The following is a 25,243-nucleotide window of genomic DNA, read 5'->3' on the forward strand; positions in this document are numbered from 1 at the left end:
ATTTTTTTTCTATCTTGGATGGTAGTTAGGTTAGGAAAAGGAAACTTTTAGGCATGGGTCTACAGACAAAATTATATCCTGGGAAGGTATTTTCAAGTACTTATCTCTACTCCTTCTCCCTTTAGAAGGCAGTGACCTCTGATGAGCATTAAAATATTTGGGTTATGAACATAAAACTTTGGAAAACAGATCTTCTACTTAAATTAAGACAAAAAAAAAACTGTTTTGGCTTCATAACATTGCTCAATCCCATTTGATGAGGTTTGAATGATCTGCAAATAAATTCCCAAAATTTAAAAGAAAAAAAAACATTGATATGGCTTAAAAATTCTACTCAAGCAATAGAAATTGCATTTCTAGAATAAAAAAAAAAGAGAGAAAAGAAACTGATAACTAAAATAAAATGCTGTTTTGTCAAAATTTCAATAGGCCTGTCAAGTAGGCAAATTTTTAAGACCTAAAACTAGTAAAAGGGTTGACATGGTAGCTAGGCAACAAAAATAATACAAATTAATAATTTATTTTTAAACTGCTACCAAACACTACTACAAAACATAGCTAACTTCGAAGATCACACTGCCTTTCCATGACGAAAGTATAACAGTTCAAAATAGGGATGAAACCTTTTAATTGACAGTGAACAGATATAACAAATTTTAACCGGATATTTCGAACACACTTAAAAGTCAATGAACACTGTCAATTAAAAGGTTTCATCCCTATTTTGAACTGCTATACTTTCGTAACAAAATATAAGTGGAGTACTAGAAAAAAGAAATATGAAGAAATTTAATCACACACTAACATAATGCACAAGCACTAACTAAAAAACCATACAATTAATGGGTGGGGAAAAAACGTATTACAGCATTATCAGCTAAAAAAGTATTTCATTTTTTGAATAACTCAATAATATCTGTAGTACCTTATTTACTAACAAAGGTATGATTATGGTAAGAACAAGGCAAATAAAGTAGGTACTTTAGGTACCACAAGTACATAGCTCAAACTGATTGCAGTTGCTTCTTCTGGAGCAATGGATACATACCAGACATAAATGAAACAAAGTGGTCACAAAATGTTCTACAAAGATGGGCAAGTGCTTGATGTGAGTAATGACCACTCTTAGAGACAATCTTCCTGTACCCTATCTGAAGCTATTGTTTAATGTCAACAAGAGCTTTTACATGAAGCCCCAAAGAGTGTACTGTAAATATGGATATCAAACCACTTAATAATGTTTGCACATTGGATTGAAGAAAATCCATATGACAGTGCAAAAACTGCAGCTGGTGATTTTATATTGAATGCCAGGTACTCACATTTATCAACATTCAGGGTTAATCCAATATTAGAAAGAATACAAGAAACAAGATCAACAGAGTGGACTGGGCGATATCTTGTTCTGCTAATCAGCAACATATCATCTGCATAAGCAACATAGGAGATATTGGTGTAGTCTAGAAAACAAGTAGATTTGATATTAGTCAACACATGATTCATGCACATTTTGAATAAATATGGTGATAAAACTCCACCTTGGTGAATGCCTGACCTAAAAGGTATATTTCCAAAAACATGTGACTGCATCTTCAGTCTAACATAAGAGTTACCATACCTAAAAAGTAATTGGCAAATCAATTCCCAATGCAGCAAGAGAATGCCAAAGCAGGGCATGGCAAACAGAGACAAACACCTTAGATAAGTCAAGCATACAAATGTGAAGTTCATGACTGCAGGTCTGAGCATCCTGTAATACAGTAACAGTGTGTAATGAGCTTGTTGACAACCAGCACATGATCTGAATCCAAACTGATTCAGAGCAAGCTCACAATTTATATTGATATGTGGCAGAAGAGTTTATTTAAATACCTTACTTAGATTGCAGGCAACTGTAATTGATATGTTTGCCACTGTAATTGGAACAATGCACATTATAATCAATTACATAAGAAAATCCCTTTATTATGATTCAGTCAGTGTCACTAAAAATGCAAATTCCACTATCAGCAGATCAATTCATCATGGTTGAATTGATAACACGTCACCACTGAGCTGCATCTTCAGGAAACTCAGAGCTGTTATAGCAACTGTGTAAATACTGTTTAAAAGCAGCTTAGACCTTTGTTTTCAATCAAATACTCGTCCTCTCTTTGGTTGCTTGCAGACAGTCCACACCATCAGCAACAATTTAGCACAGTTCTTGACAGATTTTAACTCAAGATTGTTCCAGATAGAACTATGGGTATTAGAACACACTTTCATTAGAGACACAGTAGTTTCTTCTACATATTTTAAGCATTCAATGATACAATAATATTAGACATTCAAACCCAAACAAGCTAGAGATCAAAATGTACCAGTATATAGCAGGTAGAATGAGACTCACAAAATAGCAAGGAGTCCAGCTAGAGTAGTAATATATAAAACATTATTAGCATTCAACCAATTTTCTTTGTAATACCAATTGTTTACACTAAGTCCAGCGAAATTATGGCTAGTCTGATTCACAGAGAGGGTAATGACTAGGGATACGTGGTAATAATTGCATTAATCTTCATCTACATGCACTGTTGAAAAAACTATAGCAGTACAACAAATGCAATGGTCAATATTAGATAAAGCTCTACTAGTATGAATGTAACTGTAATTAAGATCTTTTTCCACAATTCAATAATTATTTGGGAGGGAATTGAAGACTAGGTCAGTATGCATGGACTAGTTAAGCATATCACACTTAAAATCACCAATAAATGCTATTTGTAGCCATGCCTTTCTATGTCTGTGACATAGAAATATTCCTCACAGAGGAGCACAAGCTAGAAAATCGAGCATGGGAGGCAATGAGTTTTTGGCTACATGGTAGTTAAAGATTGATGAGCACACAATCACCAATTTTTATTGCAATGAAATTAACATTAGATTTATAGAGGCAAAGCAAAAGATCTAATGAACTTTGCTTAATGATGCAAGCTAGACCAGCAGAGGGTCCCTCTGGTGCACCAGGCATTGGTAGTGTACACATATAGCGTACTGCTCCTTCACAACAAAGTGACACTGACAGTAGGGAGAAGTTGCTCTTGAAGAAATAAAATGTGGTAGTTTAACATTCTTTGTTAATTGAGTGATCCTTATTTTCAATCACATTAATATTAAAGGAGCATAATTTTAAGTCCCTAAATTCAATCATTTAGGAATTTCATTCTTCTTAGACATGACTGGACAAAGAATACAGCATTTGAGGCTAAAGGACACATGGGGACAACCTCAGTTGATGTATTTTGGATTTGCTGCTTGACAGGGTAAGAGCTGGAGGATTTGTGCTGCCCAGTACAACAAGAACAGCAAACAGACCTGTCATTATTGAAATATTGCATGATTAGGAGATTGACATTTGTAGCAACAACATGGTGGTCTCACAAACATATGAGCTTTGGACACTTCATATCCCACTTTTATGCCAAGTTGCAGAGTTTTTGAGAATGTGTTTCCATCTGTAAAAAGTCACTTTTACTGCCATCAATTTTTATGTGTGTTTTGCATCAATGGCTCTGTCACAGCTCAGAAACATATGAATAAAAAAAAAACAAGTTTTTCTTTAACTGAAAGTGAGGAACAACATTAAAACTTAAATAAACAGAAATTACTCCATATATGAAAGGGGCTTTTCCCTCCTCAACACCCTCCTTACTTTCAGTTAAAAGAACTAGGTTTTTTTTCCTGAATGTTTTTGAATTAATGCATGCTTTGATTTTGACTCTGCATATAAACAATTAAAACTAAATTTGTATTTTTTATTTTTTTTTGCTAAATGGCTTTTTCTTAGTTTTGATCAGACAAATTTGAGAAAAAAGAAGTGGGAGAGGAGGCTTAGTTGCCCTTCAATCTTTTATTTACTTAAAAAGGCAGCTAAAACTTTTAATCTTTTACAAACGTTTTTATTAATAAAAATATATGTAACTTCCAAATTAACTTTTGTCACAAACTTCTATATTTGTATATTTTTATTACCTTGCTCTTAACACTAAAGCTTAAATTTTGTCCCAATTCTTTAAGAATGACCCCTGAATCACAAAGGCTGTAGAAGAAATAGTTGAAATTACTAAAAATACTTCAGTGTAAAGAGCAGGTATTTACAAGGAGATTAATGCCTTATATGCATAATAATTTGCACCTGTTTCCTTTTAATGCTACTCCTTACTTTCAGTTGAAAGAACTTTTTCCTATTTATCTTTTCAATGTTTTTTGTTTTAAATAATATTAGAAAATCCTGTGCCCCCTTCATGGAAATTATCTCCTTCCATGACAAATTCCTCCATGGAAAGATCTTCCAACACAACCCCCTCCCTATGCAAGAACAAAAATCACCTGAAAACGTCTGTACACTTCCCAATAACTATTACCATATGTAAACACTGGTCAAAGTTTGTAACTTGTAGCAGTTCCCCTGTTGACTGTTGCAGAATATTGACTTGCTGTGCTTGAAGCTCTGCTTATTAACGTGCATGCCGTGCTTATAATTATTTGCTTGCTTATATTATTGCTTGCTTATATATGTTCTTGTTGTAGGTGCTTGCTTGGGTTTCCATTAAACCATTAAACTGAACCGAAGATATTGCATGGTGTCAGAAGTAAAACAGTAAACATGGACAGCACACCACATCCGTCCTTGGACTGGTCATCGACGAACCTAAAATCAGCCTGGAAAAGGTTCAGACAACACTGTGAATTAATGTTCTCCGGACCACTGGAAGGCAAATCCCAGGCTGTCCAGTGTTCGTATCTATTGATATGGGTTGGTGATAAAGGAAGAGACATTTTCAGCACATGGACTCTAACAGATGCCGAGACAAACAGGGTTCAAACGTACCTTAATAAATTCGGAGCCCATGTTGAACCCATATCAAACCCCATAGTGACAAGATTTACTTTCCACAAGCGAGACCAAGGTAACGAAAACATTGAACAATATGTGACCGACCTCAAGTTAATTGCTAATGACTGTGACTTTGGTACCAGCAGAGATTACCTGATAAGAGATCGTCTTGTCTTTGGAGTTAAGAGTGACAGGATTAGAGAGAAATTGCTAAGTGAAGGAGGGACATTAACCCTTGCCAGAGCAATAGAGATTTGCCGTGCCATTGAATCAGTACAGGAAACCCAAGCGCAAATGACAGCTGCTAATAAGACTTCAGTGCCCATGATGAAACAAGAGATAGATGCCCTGAAGAAACAGTACAACAACAAGGAATGCTATTTCTGTGGTGCACCTTATACCAAGAATCATAACTGCCCAGCCAGGGGCAAAACATGTTCAAAATGCAACAAACTGAATCACTTTGCCAAAGTATGTAAAAGCAAAGGTGTGAATGAAATAAGCCAACAAGAAGCAGGAACAAGTGCAAGTGAGTTCATGATTGATACTGTCAACAGCATGCCAGTGAAACATACAGATGGGCCAGATGCTGTAATAAGAATTGTTGACCAGAAACTAGACTTAGTCTTCAAAATAGACACAGGAGCTGAAGCAAATGTCCTTCCGGTCAGCGACTATAATAGCATGGTACCTAAACCTCGTTTGCAACCAACAAAAGACATTCTAACAAGCTACTCCGGAGAAAGATTACAGGTTTTGGGGTTTGTAGAGCTATGCATCTGCTACAAGGAAGGTGAGAAACAGGTTCACCAGTTTCATGTGGTCAACACTGACCGCAAGCCAATCCTTAGCAGAAAGACAAGTCAGAATATGAAATTGATCAAATTCATTCTGAATGTACAGAACGAACCTGCAACCTCAATGAAACCCGAAACGGCCAGAATACTGGAGGAATATGAAGATGTTTTTGAAGGTGTAGGAAAACTCCCAGGGAAGTGTAAAATCCACTTGAAAGAAGGAGCTGTACCAACAGTACAACCACCAAAAAGAGTTCCATTCGCCCTACAAGAAAAACTCAAAGAAGAACTTGATCGCCTTGAAGTCATGGGCATCATTGAGAAGACAACTACACCAACTGAATGGGTAAACTCAATCGTAGTCGTCCAAAAACCAAATGGATCTCTTAGGATTTGTTTAGATCCTGTCGACCTAAACAAATGGGTGCAGCGTCCTTACCACCCAATACCATCGTTTGATGATGTAGCAGCAAAATGTTCAGGATCTAATACATTTTTTAAATTGGACGCAAGACAAGGATACTGGTCCATGGAACTAGATGAGGAGTCATCCCTCCTAACCACCTTTAGCACTACATTTGGTAGATATCGCTGGAAGCGATACCCATTTGGAGTCAAATCAGCACAGGACGAGTTCCAACGGAAGATGGAGGAAGTCTTTGAAGGACTCGACATTGGACTCATAATAGATGACATTGCTGGAACAGCAGCAAATACAGAAGATCATGATGCTAAGTTGAGGCTGGTATTACAGCGAGCCAGAGAAAAGGGAGTAAGATTCAACCGAGATAAATGTATTTTTAATGCTCTAAGCATTCCATACTTTGGGCACTTGCTGACCACGGAAGGGATCAAAGCAGATCCAGAGAAGACAAAGGCAATTGCGAACATGCCAGCACCAGAATCACACGAACAGCTACAGGTGCTCCTAGGCATGTACAATTATTTAGCAAGATACATCCCAAACCTCTCCACTCTAAACCACCCTCTCCGTGAACTGTCTAAATCCAAAACTTACGACTGGACAACCCAGCATGAGAATGCGAGGAAGCAAATCCAAGCATCAATCTGTAAAAACCTCTCATACTTTGACCATAAGAGCAGAAACGTAGAAGTCATAGTGGACGCCTCTCAACATGGGCTAGGGGCCCAACTAGTCGTCGACAACGAAACAGTTGCCTTTGGATCCCGGTCCCTCAGCGGAGCAGAAAAACGGTATTCGCAAATTGAGAAAGAAATGCTAGCCGTAACATACGCTTGCAAACACTTCCGCCAATACATATACGGTAGAACAACCACTGTAACCACCGACCACAAGCCTCTTGAGTCAATACTTAAGAAGCCCATATCCAAGGCTCCACCACGACTTCAAAGAATGATGATAGCAGTTCAGAACTATGACATACAAGTCATATATCGCCCAGGCTCCGAGATTCCGGTTGCAGATGCCCTTTCTAGATTACACTTGCCCGAAACAGATCCAGACACACAGCATGACTCCGAATTTGCAGTACTCAGCTTTTTCAGATCTGTCCCAATTCGCGACAACAAAATCCAACAAATCATAGAGCAAACAAGGATTGACCAAAACCTACAAGTGCTGGCCAAGACCATCGCTGAGGGATGGCCCGATCATCGCCATGAATGCAACACTGCAATACTCAAGTTTTGGAATCACAGAGATGAACTAACATACATGGATGGCGTGATTCTGAAGGGCGACAGAATCATAATCCCAGAAACACTGCAGAATGACATTTTAAACCAACTACATGCTTCCCATCTAGGAATGGTCAAAACCAAAGAACGAGCCAGGATGGTAATGTTCTGGCCAAACATTACAAAAGATATTGAGAACATGATTGGCAGCTGCAGTACTTGTTGTACTATGGCACAAAACCAAGCCAAAGAGAGTATGATGACATCCGAAATCCCCACACATCCATATGAACATGTAGGAACGGATATTTTCGAATTCATGGGAGTTCAGTATTTAGTCACTGCTGACTATTACAGCAGGTTCATAGAAGTCGATAAGCTAACAACAAGCACGTCACAGCAAGTGATCACCAAACTGAAAGCCCACTTCGCCAGACACGGAATCCCGAAAACACTGACGTCAGACAACGGGACTCAGTTTTCGTCGAAGGAATTCAGAGATTTTATTGACAAATGGAGCATTGACCACAAAACGTCAAGCCCAAACTACCCACAGTCAAATGGATTTAGCGAAAAAACGGTACAGACGGCAAAAAGGATCATGTCCAAAGCCGTAGAACACCAGTCCGATCCGTACTTAGCCATGCTGGAGTACCATAACACACCAGTCGATGGGCTAGCCTCACCAGCACAGTTGCTGATGAGCCGACAACTCAGATCCGTTTTACCCGTTCTTCCCAGACACTTAAATTCCAAGGTCATCCCACCCTCATCTTTCCAACAAGCCAGAGAAAGACAACAGAAATTACAAACGGAGTCGTATAATAGACACTCAAGGGACCTAAAACCACTGCTCAAGGATCAGACTGTGTGGGTGAAGCTCGACCACAATGCTAGGTGGCAGAAAGCACTGATACTGGAAAAATACGAAAATGCGCCACGATCCTACATTCTTCAAACAGAGAATGGAAAGGTCTACAGACGGAACAGGCGACAGATCAGAGAGAGAAACCAAAGTATGTCCACCGAGCCGCAATTTGAAGCAACGTCCCCGGAACCCAGTATACCTGGAGATCAATCCCACGTATCTCCTCGAGCCCAAATAGGAATTGAGCATCCACATAGCATCCCCTCAAGTCCCACAAATTTCCCAACGCCACCTCGTGCTACAACTACACCCGCCGAAAGATTTGCTACACCACTAGCAGATACTGCCACTGCAGAGTCTCCTTCACGATCCCCTTCGCACCTAACCCAACGACCAAGACAGCCGCTACGTGGCACCACGCGTTCTGGGCGAATTACGAAGCCACCCACCAGGCTCAACCTTTGATGTTATCAACAAAAGAAGGAGGATGCAGAATATTGACTTGCTGTGCTTGAAGCTCTGCTTATTAACGTGCATGCCGTGCTTATAATTATTTGCTTGCTTATATTATTGCTTGCTTATATATGTTCTTGTTGTAGGTGCTTGCTTGGGTTTCCATTAAACCATTAAACTGAACCGAAGATATTGCAACTGTGAGGGAGTAAGTTGTCCCCAAAGACATAGTTATTAAGTTTTTTGACTATGCTGAATAAAATACATAACTCAGAATTTTGACCTGTTGACTTTGAAAAAAAATGAGCATGGGAGGGGGTCTAGGTGCCCCTCAATTTTTTTGGTCATTTAAAAAGGGCACTAGAACTTTTAATTTCCATTATATTGAGCCCTCTTGCAACATTCTAGGACCACTGGGTTGATATGATCACTCCTGGGGAAAAGAAAAAAAAACAAAAAATATGCACATGCCCATAATTAGTTTTCTGGCAAAAAATACGAAATTCCACATTTTTGTGGATAGGAGCTTGAAAATTCTACATTAAGATTCTCTAATATGCTGAATGCAATGGTGCGATTTTCATTAAGATTCTATGACTTTTAGGGGGGTGTTTACCCCTATTTTCCAAAATAAGGCAAATTTTCTCAGGTTAACTTTTGATAAGTAAGACTAAATTTGATGAAAATTATACATTTAAAATCAGCATAAAAATCTGATTCTTTTGGTGCATCTAATAGTATCAAAACCCCATTTTTCATAAGTTATTTTTTACTATTGGGCCAGATTGCTCCTTACTACAGTTTCTTACCACAAACTGTTTGATCAAGAACAATATTCTCCTGCATACTTTTCAGTATTCTGTGGTATTTTGTTCATTGAACTACACATGATAGTTCTTCAGTATGCCAGGGACACAAAATTCCATAGCAGCAATTTTGTCAATGTAAACTAACAGCTTATTGACAGAGGGCTTGATACCCTGCAGAATATGTGCCTGTAAACTTTGTCAATTGCTTGCTTGCATTTAGCAGGGTCATTCAAATCAGATGGAACAATTCAAAATCACAACAGTCACAGAATTTTTTTGAAGTATAGGGGCTACAATGTGGTAGAGATGGAAAATTCAGATCATAGAATGTCATCTTATCACATATAGTCTTGAGTGTAGTTTCCATTAAAATTAGCTTAGAGGCAAGTTTCAAATAAGCTGCAGCAAGAATTACTGGCATTTCCATTGAAGAGATGATAATAAAAGTGGACAGGTCAACTTGTCCATTGTTGCATTTTTGCAAATATTCAAACCTATCATTTATATGCCTAAGTGAGGCCAGGTCACCTTTTCATCCCCTTGAGGTTTGGTTAAGAGAGGCACAAGAGCACAGTTCTGTTTTTTTGCTCTTCATAACATTCTCATAAAAAAACCAACATCATGTTTAACAACAGAGCTATCATCAATTCCTGCCCAAAGATTCACTTTTTAAAGTTCAGCATAGATGAATAAACATAAGTAGTGGATTGACTTATAGAATAAATGCCTTCCTAAAGTATATTTTTGGTACTGGATTCATTACAGGAAGTTTCATTTTCCTAGCCTAACCCCTTTCCACAATAGAAAATGTAATGTAATTTTTAGAAATGTTGAGAAATTTGTTAGCCTAGGTAAAATTCTACTTTGGCTATGTTGGAAAGGGTTTATATTATGGAAATGAAGTTGTCAGGGATGGGTATACAGGCTAAAGTATGTTCAGAAAGGTATTTTGAAGTAGTCTACCTTCCTTTACTCTTTCTCCCTTTAAAGGGTCCTAACCTGTGATGACCTTTAAAAACCTGTGTGTTACAATAGTGAAACCTTGCAAAGTAGATCTTCTGCTAACATGAAGTATAACAAATTGTTTTCAGATTTAAAACTTTGCTCAATCCCAATTTATAAGGTTTTAAAGATGCACAAATACATTTCCTAAATTTTCAAGAAGAAAAAACATTGATATGGCTTAAAATTTTACTTAAATAGCCCAACAGAAATTGCATTTTCTAAACTAAAGCTAGAAAAAAAGAAACTGATAAATAAAACTAAGGTAAAATTTTATTATGTAAAAACTTCAACAAATCTGTTATGTAGGCGAGTTTCAGGGCCCTCTAGAGAAATAAGGAGTGGAGATAGGTAGGCTACTTCAAAATACCTTACATGGACCATGTTATCCTGTAAATGTATCCCCCAAAGTTTCATTTTCCTAACTTAACCCACTTCCAAGATAGCCAAAACTAGCTAAAGTAGAATTCTATCATTTGTTAAAAAAAATTGTCCAATATTGAAAGAAGTGAAGATGGTAAAATTCTATTTGAGTGACTTTTGATGACCTTCAAAATATGTGTGTTATAAAAGTGAACCTTGCAAAATAGATCTTCTGCTTGAGTGAAGTACAACAAAATTGTTTTTAGCTTCACAAATTTGCTCAATCCCAAATTATAAGGTTTTAAAGATATGCAAATACATTTCTTATATTTTGAAAAAAAAACAAAAAACATTGATTTGGCTCAGAATTCTACTCAAATAACCGGAATTGTATTTTCAGAACTAAAGCCAGAGAAAAAGCAACAAGTAACTGAAAATTAAGGTAAAATTTTATTTTGTCAAAGTTTTGATAGGTATGGACCTGTAATTTATGCAAATTTCAGGGCCCTCTAGCAGGAGGAGTGGAGGTAGGTACTTTGAAATACCTTCCCAGGATATGTTTTAGCCTGTAGACCCATCCCCAGAAGTTTCATTTTCCTAACCTAACCCCTTTCTGAGATGGCAAGAAGTCCATCAACTAGAAGTTTGCCATGAAGATAAAGGTTCTCCTGCTGCCAAATGTGTAAACAAGGATTATTCTATTTATTATGAAGAAAGAAGTTTTCCTGACATTTTTACTTGTGTAAAGCTGGGCTCCTAGGCTTATAGGCTATCTATTGTTCAAATAGAAGAAACAATTTTCTATTATTTCAAACATGTGTAGACTAATGCCTTTTTTCTTGATGAGACAATCAAAACTTAGCTGAGATTGTCTCCAATTCAGTAATATTTACGATTTATTGTATTTCTAGGGGAGAATTCTCAGAAAACTAAATAAAAGTGAAAACTTGGACTAGTGCTAGCCTACATGGAGAATTAGCTGAGTCTTTCTACCATAGGCTAATAGATCAAGCAGACCTATATTGTCAGAAAAGGTTGTCTTCAATGCAGCATTTGCAACTGAGATCAAGTAAAATTACCTCTTTAAAATACACTATGACAGAGAGACATTTAGTATATTACTACATATTCCTGATTTTGTCTCCCCTTGATTTATCTTCCGCATTCTATGTAAGTAAATAATTGGCACTGAAAAGATGCCGTAGAAAATAGATGGTGATGAATCTTTTTGTAAGTAAAATTTATTTTCAGTTACAGGGCTTAAACAGTGTTTTTCAAGAATACACTATACAAACTAATCCACGGTAATCGATGTGCTTACTTATTTACACTACAAATTAGCCATAAATGAGTTTGAATTATTCATATTTGACTGCTGTGCTTTTTGCAACTTGTCCATGATATAGTTATTAGAAAACACAGCTTTTATACACCTATTTACTCGTTTTTCGGAAGCTCAGAACGTAAGTAACAAAAAAGCCACACATGTAGTGCATTCAAGCATACTGATATTACTTATCCAACAAACCCTATTGCATAGTCTGAGCGTTTCATCAGATTTATTTTTGAACTTTTCCTCAAAACAAATGTTTCAAAAACGGGTAAAGAGCTCCATTGACCCAAAAATGGGCATAAATTAAGTATAATAGTCTTTTAAGTGCAAAACTACCACAAATCACCATCAATAAATAGATGAAGCCCAAAACGAACAAGAATTACAGTAAATAGCCGTGTCAAATTCGAAACAAGAAAAGAATTAACGCGAAAGGGGCTTATAACCTCCAAGCCATTTAAGACCAGAACATAACTTACAATGATATTTGTTCCTTACTGTTTAAAAGAAAAATATTTACTAAAATCACAAAGATTGAAAACATTTAAAAGGTTTTTTTTTTAGTAAAGAGCAAACTAAGTTCCGGTTTTGAGAAGGCATGGGATTTGTTAGCATTTATAATTTTTTCGTGTTGAGTTTGACTCGGTTATTTGTCGTAATTAATAAAAAACAAACCTTCGAAAAAGAAGTTTTTCAGCAGAACCAAAGGTCATATTAAATGTAACATCAGCAGAAATAAAGCCTTATAATGGTTCAAACTCAAAATGACCAAAAATTACACTAACATAAAAGATGAAATCCAAAACAAACACAAGCAATAGCGGAAAATATACGGATGCTGCCAAAATTTACGTCAGAACTATATCATTGAATTTCTAATTAATCATTCTCTAAGTTCTCTATAAAAATTTATGAATGTCTTGAAAACTTGAAAGGATAATCGAATAAACATACTATTATAATCTATGCAAAAGATGTACGGATGATGCCAGGATGTACTTAAGAACCGAGCCATTAGCTTTTTAATGAATCTAATTAATCTTTATATTCATTAGAATGAATCAAATATATGTATTAAATATCTAAACAAGTGAGCAATAATTGTGTATGTATTTATGTGTTTATTTTTTCTCGAAAACGGCTACATGTTTTTCGGGAAAATTGGTATTCTAAAATTTTCTGGTCCAAAAAAACGATCTTGATAGGTCAGAAGTTTGAGAAAATTTGTTTAGACCCTTAGTTTTGGGAAAAAATATGTATGTGAGTGGCGTTATTTCATATACATCAGTACTGAAATGACTTTGTCACACTTATGTGAAAATTTGAAGATTTTTATCCGTGGAAAAGTAAATATGAAATTGCCTGAAGAGCAGAAATACTGGTATGGTAGTTGCAAAAACACTTGTAAATATTTTGAGAAGGGATTACAATTCAAAAACTTTAAAGAAGAAAATCAAAAGTTTGATGCTTAGAGTTGCGTTCGAATCGACTCGAAAAAGTCAACTTAAAAGTTGACTTTTTTCTCTGCTGCCGTTTTATTTAGTAAAAAGTTGACCTAGAAAGTCAACACAGAATTGCGAATCGAACGCTTAAATGGCAAATAGTTTAGAAATATGAAATTGTTTTAGTCTAAAGACAAGGAAATTGTTAATAGGCCTAGTGGAAATAATCTTAGCTTTTCAGTGACCTGTAAGTAATCTTATGCATATTCCTTAGGATTTAAAGGGTTTTTGGTGTTCTAGGCCTATCTTGCATAGGCCAAGCTTAATAAGAAATGAAAAGAAAAATTTTATGTTGTTAAAAACGTTGATTCTCAGGAAGGCAGCTATCACATTGGTGAGTTATTCTAATATTACCAAATCTAACAAGCTTAGTTTCTAAACCAACCTATAATTTTTAGTTGAAAAAATTAAAAATTATAGGTTGGTTTGTAACTTTATATTATAGGTTAGTTAAAAACTAAAAATTATTGGCTTCTTTTCCCAGTAAAATTGGTGCAAACAGTATTACTGGCTTTCAAATAAAGTGGATATACCACTCCATGCCCTTTTTTATCCTCTTTATAAATATAATAATTGCTTCTACCACAAATTCAGATTTAAGCACTTTTTGACCTCTTAAAAATGACCTATATGTGGGGTCATTACAAATCTGTAACAGCTTAGAAACAAATTTGGGCTATATATTTGTACATCAGGGGGTGGGGGGTAAAGCATAGCATATATTAAATACGTAAACTAACCATTGGTGTATTTTTTTTATGTTTGTGCTGTTGCACTGGTGATTTCTCTTCTCATTAAAATTCAATGTGCACAAACACATAAAAAAAAATATGGCAAAGATTAGTTTACTTATTTAATATATGCTATGCTTTACCCCCCCCCCTGATGTGCAAATATATAGCCCAAATTTGTTTCTAATCTATTACAGATTTTTTATACCCCATATTTAGGTCATTTTTAAGAGGCCAAAAATGTTTAAATCTGAATTTGCAGTAAAAGCGATTATTATATATGTAAACAGCATTAAAACAGGCATCAAGTGGTATATTCACTTTATATGAAAGCCAGTAATACTGTTTGCACCAATTTTACCCTTTTCCCTAGTTATATAGTCTGTATTCATTGAGATTGCTGTTTAAACTAGATTTTTAACATAAAGTAGGGGCAAAATTTTACTTTGGCTACTTTTGACTATCTTTGAAAGAGGTTAGGTTAGGAAAATGAAACTTTCAGGGATGTGTCTGCAGGCTGAAGTATGTCCCAGGAAAGTATTTTGAAGTACCTACCTCCATTTCTTTTACCTCTAAATGGTCCTGAAATTTTGGGTTATCAGTTTCTTTTTCTCTGGCTTTAGTTCTTAAAAGACAATTCCTGTTGATTTACCATACTGTTGTTGCCATAACACTGGGTTTTCTAAATTTAGAAATAATCTTTTATGCCACCTCACTATAGGTTAAATATTTAGCAGATATTATTTATTCTCCATGAATTTTTTTTTTATTGGATTTCATATGATGTCAGTTGCTTTCTGTTAAACATACATTTATTTTTAAAAATCAAGCTTCTTTTGAGAAAAAATTTGAATGATTTTTCTCTGAAAAATATCACTGACATATAAAGTGATATAAAATATGAGAAATATATGAGTGATATAAATATCACTGAAATTTTCTCTGAAATATCACTGAAAGGGGATAGGTTAGGAAAATGAAACTTTAAGGGATGGGTCTACAGGCTAAAGTATGTCCTGGGAAGGTATTTCAAAGTACATATCTCTACTCATTCTTGCTCTAGAGGGCCCTGACCCTTGATGACCTTCAAAAATAGGCTATCTGTGTTATAAAAGTGAAACCTTACAAAATAGATCTTCTGCTGAAATGAAGTACAACAAAGTTGTTCTCAGCTTAACAACTTTGCTCAATCCCAATTTATAAGGTTTTAAAGATATGAAAAAACATTTCCTAAATTTTGAAAAAAAAAAAATGTTGATATGGCTCAGAATTCTACTCAAATAAAAGGAATTGAATTTTCAGAACTAAAGGCAGAGAAAAAGCAAATGGTACCTGAAAATTAAGGTAAAATGTTGTTTTGTCAATATTTCAATAGGTATAGACCTGTCATGGAGTCAAATTTTAGGGCTCTCTAGAGGGAGAAGAAGTGGAGGTGGGTACTTTAAAATACCTTCCCAGGATATACTTTAGCCTATAGACCCATCCCTGAAAGTTTCATTTTCCTAACCTAACTTCTTTCTGAGATAGCAAGAAGTAACTCAACTAGAATTTTACCTTTTATCTGTCTGGTAAAAAACATCCTTCAAATTTTAGATATGCTCTAATTATACAGGGGCAAAAAAATTGCTTTTTAAAATTGCCATTATGAGGTAAGATATTAGCTAAAATGCCTGTATAAAGCAAACTAGCCTACCTAGGGAGTCAAAACACTTGAATTTGCTTGCTGCTTCTTCAACAGTGGCAAAAGGTCTGACAATGAGTAAAGTATGGAATTTAAGTCAGAAACGCCTTTTATGCTTTTTCTATTCTCACCAAAATAAAACACAAATCCCATGTTGACTTGCACAAAAACCTCAAGATAAGTTGTAGTAATTGGTCCTTTAGCCTGATGTAGCTGCTATTTGCTGCTATGAGTGCATAGTTTATAATGGGAGCTTAAAATTGTCTTGGCAAGCTGCATGGTTGAGTATACAACCCTCTAGGCTATACTCTCTTTCTTTATGTGCATATTATTGTTTAAAAATGATCAAGCTTCACATTAATCTCCTTTCATGACCTATAGTTGAAATTTGCTAGGGAAATATTTATTCCACTAAAAACTCACCACCTATTTTTGAACTTCAATTATACAGCCCTGTTTTTTTTTTACCCCCCTTAAGCCTGTATCCAGTTTCTGATAGCCATTTAAATTTCATTTTGTCTGTTGCTCATTTCTTGTCAATATTACTGAGGGGTCACAGATAAGCACTAGAGTCCTCATTGATAAATAATATGTGCTTGTATATATATAGCTTGTTGCTACTTATTTTTCTCTGGGAATACAATGTTTGATTTGGCATAAACCAAAGAAAGGACCTGTAGGCCTAGAGAAAAATATGATAAGAAAACCGATTTTTATAATTGCACAATAATTATAGCTTACATAATTTTACATGCAGTCCTGCTCTACTTTACCCCCAATCCTCCTAATATAGAAATATATAGCTGAAGTTACATGTTACCTGTTGATTCTGCCAATCTATCCCTCAACCTTTAACTCCCTGTTAATTGAAGCAATTGCAACAAAGCAAGAATGGCGGAAAAGGTAACAGGTGACATAATACATTGGAACTACATAATTTTGGCTATATATTTACACCTTAGGCAGGTTGGAGGTAAATTATAGTATAAAGATGCATGTTTTTCCCTTTGGTATGTAGGCTAAGTAGAAGATCACTTGTACCTGATGCTGTCCCTGTTGTTTTTAGTTGGATTGGAAACATCCAAAGAAAGTTTCCTTTGAAAAGGAAAGGTGAGATTGCCCAAAAGTGAGATTGAATTTGTCAAAGCTTGGAGGTTTGCCCCTTCAGTCTGTTTAAAGGAAAATGGATTCATAATTGAAGCTTTGTTCATTTCAATCTTAAGGGTGACCAATATTTTTGACAATTCATTAAATGGTTGTAAAGGGATACTTTTGTTTATTCATTAGTCTTCTTTGTTTTCTACCAGTTTTTTTTTTAATCTTTAAATTGATATCCATTCCTTACAAATTTTATTGATACCAGAGGTCCATTTGCAAGTTTTCACCTACTTTGTAATCCCTGGTCTCAAATTACATTTAAATTTACTGAAGCTAGGACACACAGAACTCCTATCTATTTAAAGAAAATCAATGGATATAAGTAAGTTTTATTGTATTTAAGCCCTAGGGCCATGGCAATTAAAAACAAAATAAAGGAGATTAACTTTAAAATACTTGACATTAAATAAGCATAATAGCCACAAAGAAAAACAAATAACAAAATTATACTTCTGTGTTCAGTTGCCAACCTGAGCAACTGTCATAAATTTTTAAATCTTACAGAACATTCACCCCCATTACATTCACAAGCTATCTCTCATGACCCACAAATTTGTCCATACATCCACATTTCAGGGAAATGGAAGGACCATCACACTGGTATTCTTCATTTCTACTTATATTTAATGGGTTTGAAAGAAAGTTTCTATGGCTAAGTCAGTAGGCCAGTAAAAGACCTGGTGGTCCTTTAGCCAGGTAGTGCAATAGGAAGCTAAGGACCAGCCAGCCTATTCTCTTGCATGCCCTTCCTCCTTACTGTCCCTAGATTTCCATCTGTGCTCATTTAAAGTTGGGCCAATTCTAGCTGAAGTTAGTCATATCACCAACCCCTATCCAAAACCAAATAAACTGGCAATGCCAGGAATTAAACCTATACACCTTGGACAAAGCATTCCGACCCAAAGTGCCTACCACTTAGCAAGGAACACAAATTTGACCAGAGAACAATAATTATTTGAAAAAAAAAATTGCTATAGTTGTCCCACTACTGTCCTATAAATGCTATAGGCCCATTTTATTTAGACAAATCAATTTAAGACAGGTATCAACAAAACTCCATCAGGTAGGCTATTGTATTTGCTTAAAATACAATCAAGCTATGTGAATGCTCAGCTTTGTGATATTCTAGTCTTGAAATAATAAAAAAAAGAGAAAATTTATATTTTCTATTTATTTTTCACCAACTCATTTGTGACAGCCAAATGCCCATGGTTGGCTTAGAACCTCTCTAAATGCTCTGAAACAGCAGGAATTAAAAAAAAAATTATACTAATCAGTATTAAACTGTCCCTTAAATTTGAACACGTGTATTTAATTTGAAAATGATGCTACTGCTAGTCAGGTTACTGTGCTGTTCCCACTGGCTCTACTGCAGTTAAAAATGGGCAGTTACCACGCAGTAACTGCAGTTACTGAAAAACCATCAGCTGGAACACACCCATAAGCAATTATATCTGTATATTATATCAATTATATATCTTATATTATATTATTATATTATATATATATACATAAGCAATTATATCAATTATATCTTATATCAATTATATCTGTAAAGAACATACAAAAAGGCATCAAGTAGTATATTCACTTTATTTTTAAGTCAAAATATGAAAAAAACAAAAAATTTACTCCCGACCTGCCTAATTTGCTAATATATAGCCCAAATTATAAATTTTAAATGTATTTTGCCACCTTTTAGCCTACTTATTTTTCCAGTTCTTGTTTTGCCACAGTTGCTTCAATTATCAGGTACTATGGTTGAGGTATAGATTGGCAGAATCAATAGGAAATATGCAATTTCAGCCTTAGATTTCCATATTAGGAGGGTTGGTGCTAAAGTAAAGCAGAGCTGCATACTTCTCTAGTGCTTAAATATGACCCCTTAGCAATATTGACAAGAAATGAGTAACAGAAAAAATTCAATTTGGACTAAATGGCAATCAGGAACTGGATACAGGCTAAAGGGGGCCAAAAACAGGGCTGTATAATTGGAGTTCAAAGAACTCCAATTATACAGTGATTTTAAGAAAAATCACTGTATATAAGTGATTTTTTAGTGAACTAAACGCTTCCCTTGCTAATTTAGGACTTTAAATTGATTAGCCTACTGGAATTTACCTATCCTATGCAATTGAAATATTTTACCTTTCCAGAGCATTAAGACAATCCATCACACTAAAAAAAAAAAAAAAAATACCCAAGGCATCTTGAATGGAATGACTAAAAGAAGACAAATGAAAATCACAATTTGCAATCTAACAATTAAACTTCTGGCCACACAAATTGTATTAGGATACCCAGCTCTGAAATAATTGCTCAAGTAGCCTTGCAGTAACTTTAACTAATATTGCAATAACTTTATAAGTTTTTTCTTAACCATTTTATTATCTACCTATCCCCCCACCCAGTAAAAGATAAAACCCACCCACCCACACAAGAAAAAAGCCAGTTTTAACAAGGATAACAACATAGTTTCTAAGTCTATTTTAGTGCAACCTACCCAACAACAACAAATCTGGCTCAATAACTCACCACACTGGTACACAAAAGTGGTGCCTTCATCCTGGATCCATCTGAACACATACTCCGTGATTACCTATAATTGAAACTTTTGCCCTCTTTCCGAGTTAACTTGAGACGAACGTACAAAATGTAAAAGTTGTTAAAAGTCAACTTTTCATTAACTTTCAGTCAACTTTTACAAATCGAACGCTAAAAGTTAACTCGGAATCACAAATAAAACGTCAGAATGCTGGTTTCAGTCAACTTGGAATGTGATTCGAACGCAACTTAGACCGTGTCCGAAATCTTATTTCACAAAAGGCCTTTTTTCGCGTCAACCAAAGAGACTGTTTGAGCTCAACCACTCGGTGTGGTTGAGCTCAACCGCTGTTTTTGCGTGAAACAGTGACAAACCAGGTTGTCATGAAAAGTGATTTTGCGTGAAACAATTGTCTGGTTGAACTCTAATTTAACCAGAACTGTCATTGTTTTTAACCGTAGGGTTCTACCATTCATAATTGTTGGTTGACCTTTTCAGGCGTAGATTTCGAAAAGAAGAATTCGTAGGCTATAAATAAGTCTATATAAAATAAGAATTATAAGCTGACAAATAGAATTCTAGCCTCGCAAAAGTAAGGTTTAATTTTGTTTTTTTTTCGTATTAGGGCTATTTGGATAAATGTTGGGTTATATCCTGCAATTTGATTAACATAGGCCTTAAGACAGGAAGTCAAGAGTTTGAATATGCTTTTGAAAACTTATGTAGATACTTGGAAATCTTTGTTTCATCCTTTTGATGCCCTAGGCTTGACCTTAGCTTGGTAATTTGGCTTCAGAGATAAAACCTTGATGAAGCAAGACCCTAGTGGTTATAAAGCATTGTTAATCCAATTACTATTCTTACTAGATGCTTCAAGATGTGTTGCATCTTTGTCAGAACTTTTTACATTTCAGCCTTACCCTATAGGGCCATGGATAAATTTTCAGGTCAAACTCTAGTTTGGCTACTGTTTGCTATCTTAGAAATGGGTTAAGTCAGGAAAATAGAACTTCCAATAATGAATCCAAAGCAAAAAATACGTAAAATTCTAGTTTAGCTAATTTTCATTATCTTGGAAAGGGAATAGGTTACAAGAATGAAACTCAGTAATTAATCCAGGGTCAAAAACACTCTGGGAAGGTGCTGCCAGGCTTCTATGTCAACCCTTTTCTGATTTCTAAGTCTTAGATAATTGCTTACTCAAAAGGTCTATACTTATACTATTGAAATTTTGACAAAACAAGATTTACCTTAATTTTTAATTATCAGTTTCTTTTATTCTGGCTTTAGCTCTTAAAATGCAATTCCTTTTATTTAAGTAGCATTTTAAGCCATATCAATATTTTTTTTTCAAAATTTAGGAAATGTCTTTGCATATCTTTAAAACCTTATAAAGTGGATTGAGGAAAGCTGTGAAACAGTTTCTTTGTACTCCATGTAAGCAGACCTTCCCAGAACATACTTTAGCCTTTAGACCCATCCCTGAAAGTTTTTTTTTCATTCTCACCCCCTGGTGCTCTTTTACACATTGTATAAATTGTGAAGAAATGCCTGCCCCCTTGCTAAGAGTCTTAGAAGTATCTTATATCAAAATACACCTGATACAGTTTAATTTTTTAGAGATGACACAGAATAGCATTAAAGCTGAGTATTTGCTTTGCAAGAAATGTGTCCCTTCTGTTGTAAAGCATTTTGGATAGACACTAATCTAACCATGGATGTATTGCTGTTGCAAATGGTTTTGCTTAAAATGGTTTGGAAAACAAATAGCAAATGTAAATTTGCTTTTTTATCATTATTTAAGACTAGTATATCACAAAGCTATGCAATCACATTGCTTGTTGTATCTTAAGTAAATACAATCCCTGATGGAGTTTTGTTGATACCTGTCTTAAAATTAATTTGTCTAAATAAAATATATTGTTTATGGGACAGTAGAGAAAATGGCAACAACCATGAATTGAGTTTTTTTCAATATTTCTTTTTTCAAATAATAGTTCTCTGGTCACATTTGTGTTCCTTGCTAAGTTGTTGGCACTCTGGTTTGGGAATCCTTTGTCCAAGGGGTACAGGTTTAATTCCTGGCATTGCTAGTTTATTTGGTTTTACCAGCTAAGTATTCACCATGCTAGTTTGCATCTTAAGTAAAGCAATCCCTGCTGCAGCTTTGTTGACACCTGCCTTACAATAACTTGTCTAAGTAAAATACAATGTGTATTGAAGATTAGTGAAAATGGCTGCAAATCCATCTTGTTTTTTTTTCAATATTTTTTTTTTAATAGTTGTTCTACTCTGGTCGTAATAATGTTCTTGGCTAAGTGGAAAGCACTCTTAGTAAGAAATCATTTGTCCATGGGGTACAGGTTTGATTCCGAGTATTGTCTGTTTATTTTATTTAAATGGGGGTCAGTGATGTTACACAGATCTAAACCAGCTCTAAATAGGCAAATGGAGAAATATGCAAAAGGTAAGCAGGGAGGGTGTACAAAAGCACAAGATTTCTGGCCCCCAGCCCTTAATTGCAATTCTTGGCCATAGGGTCACAAAGTGGAAATTAGCACTGCCAGTTTAGACCTTGATGTGTCAGTGCTGCCATATTTACTTACTTGCATATTGGTGTTGAGTTTGCCCACATTTTATCTTCATTACTATCTAAAATCATTTAGACATTCAGCAAACTGTCTTAAACCACAATTAGTATTGAATAGTTTTTGGGCCTTACTGACTTTTCCTTTATAGCAAAGGTTTATTGTTGTGTATAATGTAGATATTTTAAAGTAATCAATCATTAAGAAGTCCCTTTTAGTTTTATCAAGTTTTTGAGTAATAAACCTTTTTAATTACCTTAAAATATTTATTCAGGTCCTTTACTATTGGCTGCCCTTTATATTACAATAATGATTGAAATATATTGTGGTAACTAAAAATTTGGATAATCCAACCTATTTTACCATCTTAAGGTTGTTTACAAAGGTGTATGAAATATTTAAGTACTGACTTAGCTACAGAAAACTTCTAGATATAATAAAATGTAAGCAAGATGGCTCTTACTTTGACCATATCTATGGAAGCACTAATGAGAGAGTGGGTCATTTGATGCATTTGTAGGATTGAGTGAGATGAGAAATGAAGTGTAGGTTTGATGAGAGATGGCTGGTGAATGTGATGAGGGATGAATGTTTTGCAAGATTTTAAAATTTTGGACAATTTCTCATGTTGACAGTAGAGTACAGAAGTAAAATTTTATAATTTTTCTTCTTTGTTTCTGTTATGTTAGACAATGTTGAATATTCTAAAGTGAAGTTTCTTTTTTGTTTGGAATTGTGATGGCCCTAGGGCTTTAGTGCAATACAAATTACTAATGTTTATTCACTTTCTTTAAACAAACACAAGGTCTATGTCTCCTAGCTTTAACAAAGTCAAATGTAATTTTAAGACCAGGGAGTTCAAAGTAGGTCAAATGAACTTGTGGTAAAAATGAGCAATTTATGAAACATCTAGATTAAAAAAAAGTCTTTTAGACAACAAAGAAGACAATTGAATAAAGAAAAGTACCTTATATCATAATTGTTGTGCACCCTTAAGATAGAAATGAACAAAGCTTCAATTAAGATTCTGTTTTGTTTAAACAGACAGAAGGGACAAACCTCCAAGCTTTGACAAATACAATCTCACTTTGTGGCTCCTATCTTTTCAAAGGGGACTTTCTTTGGATTTTTTCTATCCCACTAAAACCGAAAAGGACAGCATGATATACAAGTGACCTTCCAATTACCCTACATAGCAAGAGAAAATCATTAAGTTAGGCTATGCTTTATCTCAATCCCCCTCCCAATGTGCAGAAATATGGCTCAAATTTCATATTTTCAATGCATTTAACCTCCTGTCACCTGTTTTTCTAGTTATTGTTTGTCACATTTGTTTAATTTACAGCTACATGGGATGAAGTTAGAGAGACAGATTGACAAAACAAATGGAAAATAGGAAATTTCAGCAATACATTTTTATATTGGGAGGATTGAGGGGTAAAGTAGAGCAAAGTTGAATATAAAATGTGTTACCAGCTATTATTCTAAAAATTATGAAGCATGAATTTTTTTTTTATTATGTTTCTTTCTCTTCAGGTCCTTCTCTAGGGCTTTACCAAATCAAACATTCTATGCCCAGAAAAATTAGCAACAAGGTATAGTCTATATACAAAGGCTTATGTTATTTAACTATGAATATGGAATTTAAATGGCAATCAGGAACTGGATACAGGCTAAAGCAAGTAAAAAAGAAAGAAAAAACTTCCCTAGTTAGCTCAGGAGACTTTTAATAGATTACTCTTCAGATAATTGCCTATGATACATAATTTAAATATTTACCCCTGTACAGTAGGGCGTTAAAACAATCTATCACAATGTAAGATACAGTATATTTAGATATGATGCTGATTTACAAATTCCAGGATTCTTTGTTGTGGTTTTCATAATTTTGTTGATAAAGTTTTATATATTCATCATTTTTTATTTTATGTCATTAACATTAGCCAAACTAAACTTCTCAATAGAACTTGAATGTGGTGGCTATAATGCACAAGTACTGCAAAAATCTTACAACACATTATTTGTTATGGTAACTGTCAGTGAGAAAAAAACTATTTTCCTAGTTTAGCTTAATTTGTTATATTTTTGTGCTTATCAGAAATATTTTGTTAGTTTTAGGCAGCTGTCCCCCCTCAAAAAATTCTTAGTATTCTACTGAAAACAAAAATTAATATATATTTTGTATTGAAGAAATATAAAGTCCTTTGGATTTTTTTTATTAAGATTAAGCAGTTTGCTATTTTCTTTTGTTAGGCTAAGCCTGTAATAGTGCTTTATTGTGAAGAGTCAAAATTTGTAGGGATTGCAAAGGCTAGCCTGAACAATATGTTATTACAAATTATTAGGTTAAACTTCTGTTTGGTAAAATTCTAGTTTAGATAAATTTGTATTATCTTGAAAAAGGTTTAGGTTAGGAAAATGAAACTTTTAGGGATGGGTCTAGAGATGAAACTATATCATGGGAAAGTATTTTGGAGCATCCAACTCTACTCTTTCTCTCTCTTAAAAATGTTTGCCTTAAATTACCTTAAATCACATTGTCTAATGAAATAAGGATTAAATCCTGTAGAATTGCTGGTTAGTGATGATGACAGTCGGAAATCTCAATATTTGGTCCACACCCTTAAAAACGCTTGTGTTATAAAAGTGAAACCCTTGCAAAATAAATCTTCTACTTAAATGACAAGAAAAAAGCGTTTTTAGTGTCATAACTTTGCTCAATTTCAATTTATGAAGTTTCCAAGATTTGGAAACTTTCAGGATATACATTTCCCTATATTTAAATACAAAACACTGATATGGCTTAAAATTCTACTCAAATAAAAAGAATTGCATTTTCAGAGCTAAAACCAGAGAAACAGAAACTGCTTGCTGAAAA

At 34.8% G+C, this 25,243-nt stretch overlaps 1 protein-coding gene across 3 annotated transcripts in view; it reads right to left on the minus strand.

Moving 5' to 3' along the window:
* The window catches only part of LOC136042059 (uncharacterized), an 87,959-nt gene extending 68,003 nt beyond the window's left edge, over positions 1-19,956 (minus strand). The window contains exons 1-2 of one of the 3 annotated variants that reach the window (XM_065726924.1): positions 11,907-11,990; positions 1,323-1,460 (exon numbers count right to left, since the gene is read on the minus strand). In XM_065726924.1, the coding sequence (XP_065582996.1) occupies positions 1,323-1,422 (100 nt within the window). In that variant the 5' untranslated portion in view covers positions 1,423-1,460; positions 11,907-11,990. Of the gene's footprint in view, positions 1-1,322; positions 1,461-11,906; positions 12,039-19,767 lie in introns of those variants that run through there. The other 2 variants (XM_065726926.1, XM_065726925.1) reach the window with 2 other exon arrangements.
* Positions 19,957-25,243: the final 5,287 nt, after the last annotated feature.

The sequence above is a fragment of the Artemia franciscana genome, unplaced genomic scaffold (assembly GCF_032884065.1).
Source record: "Artemia franciscana unplaced genomic scaffold, ASM3288406v1 PGA_scaffold_58, whole genome shotgun sequence".
In the NCBI taxonomy this organism is placed as follows: domain Eukaryota; kingdom Metazoa; phylum Arthropoda; class Branchiopoda; order Anostraca; family Artemiidae; genus Artemia; species Artemia franciscana.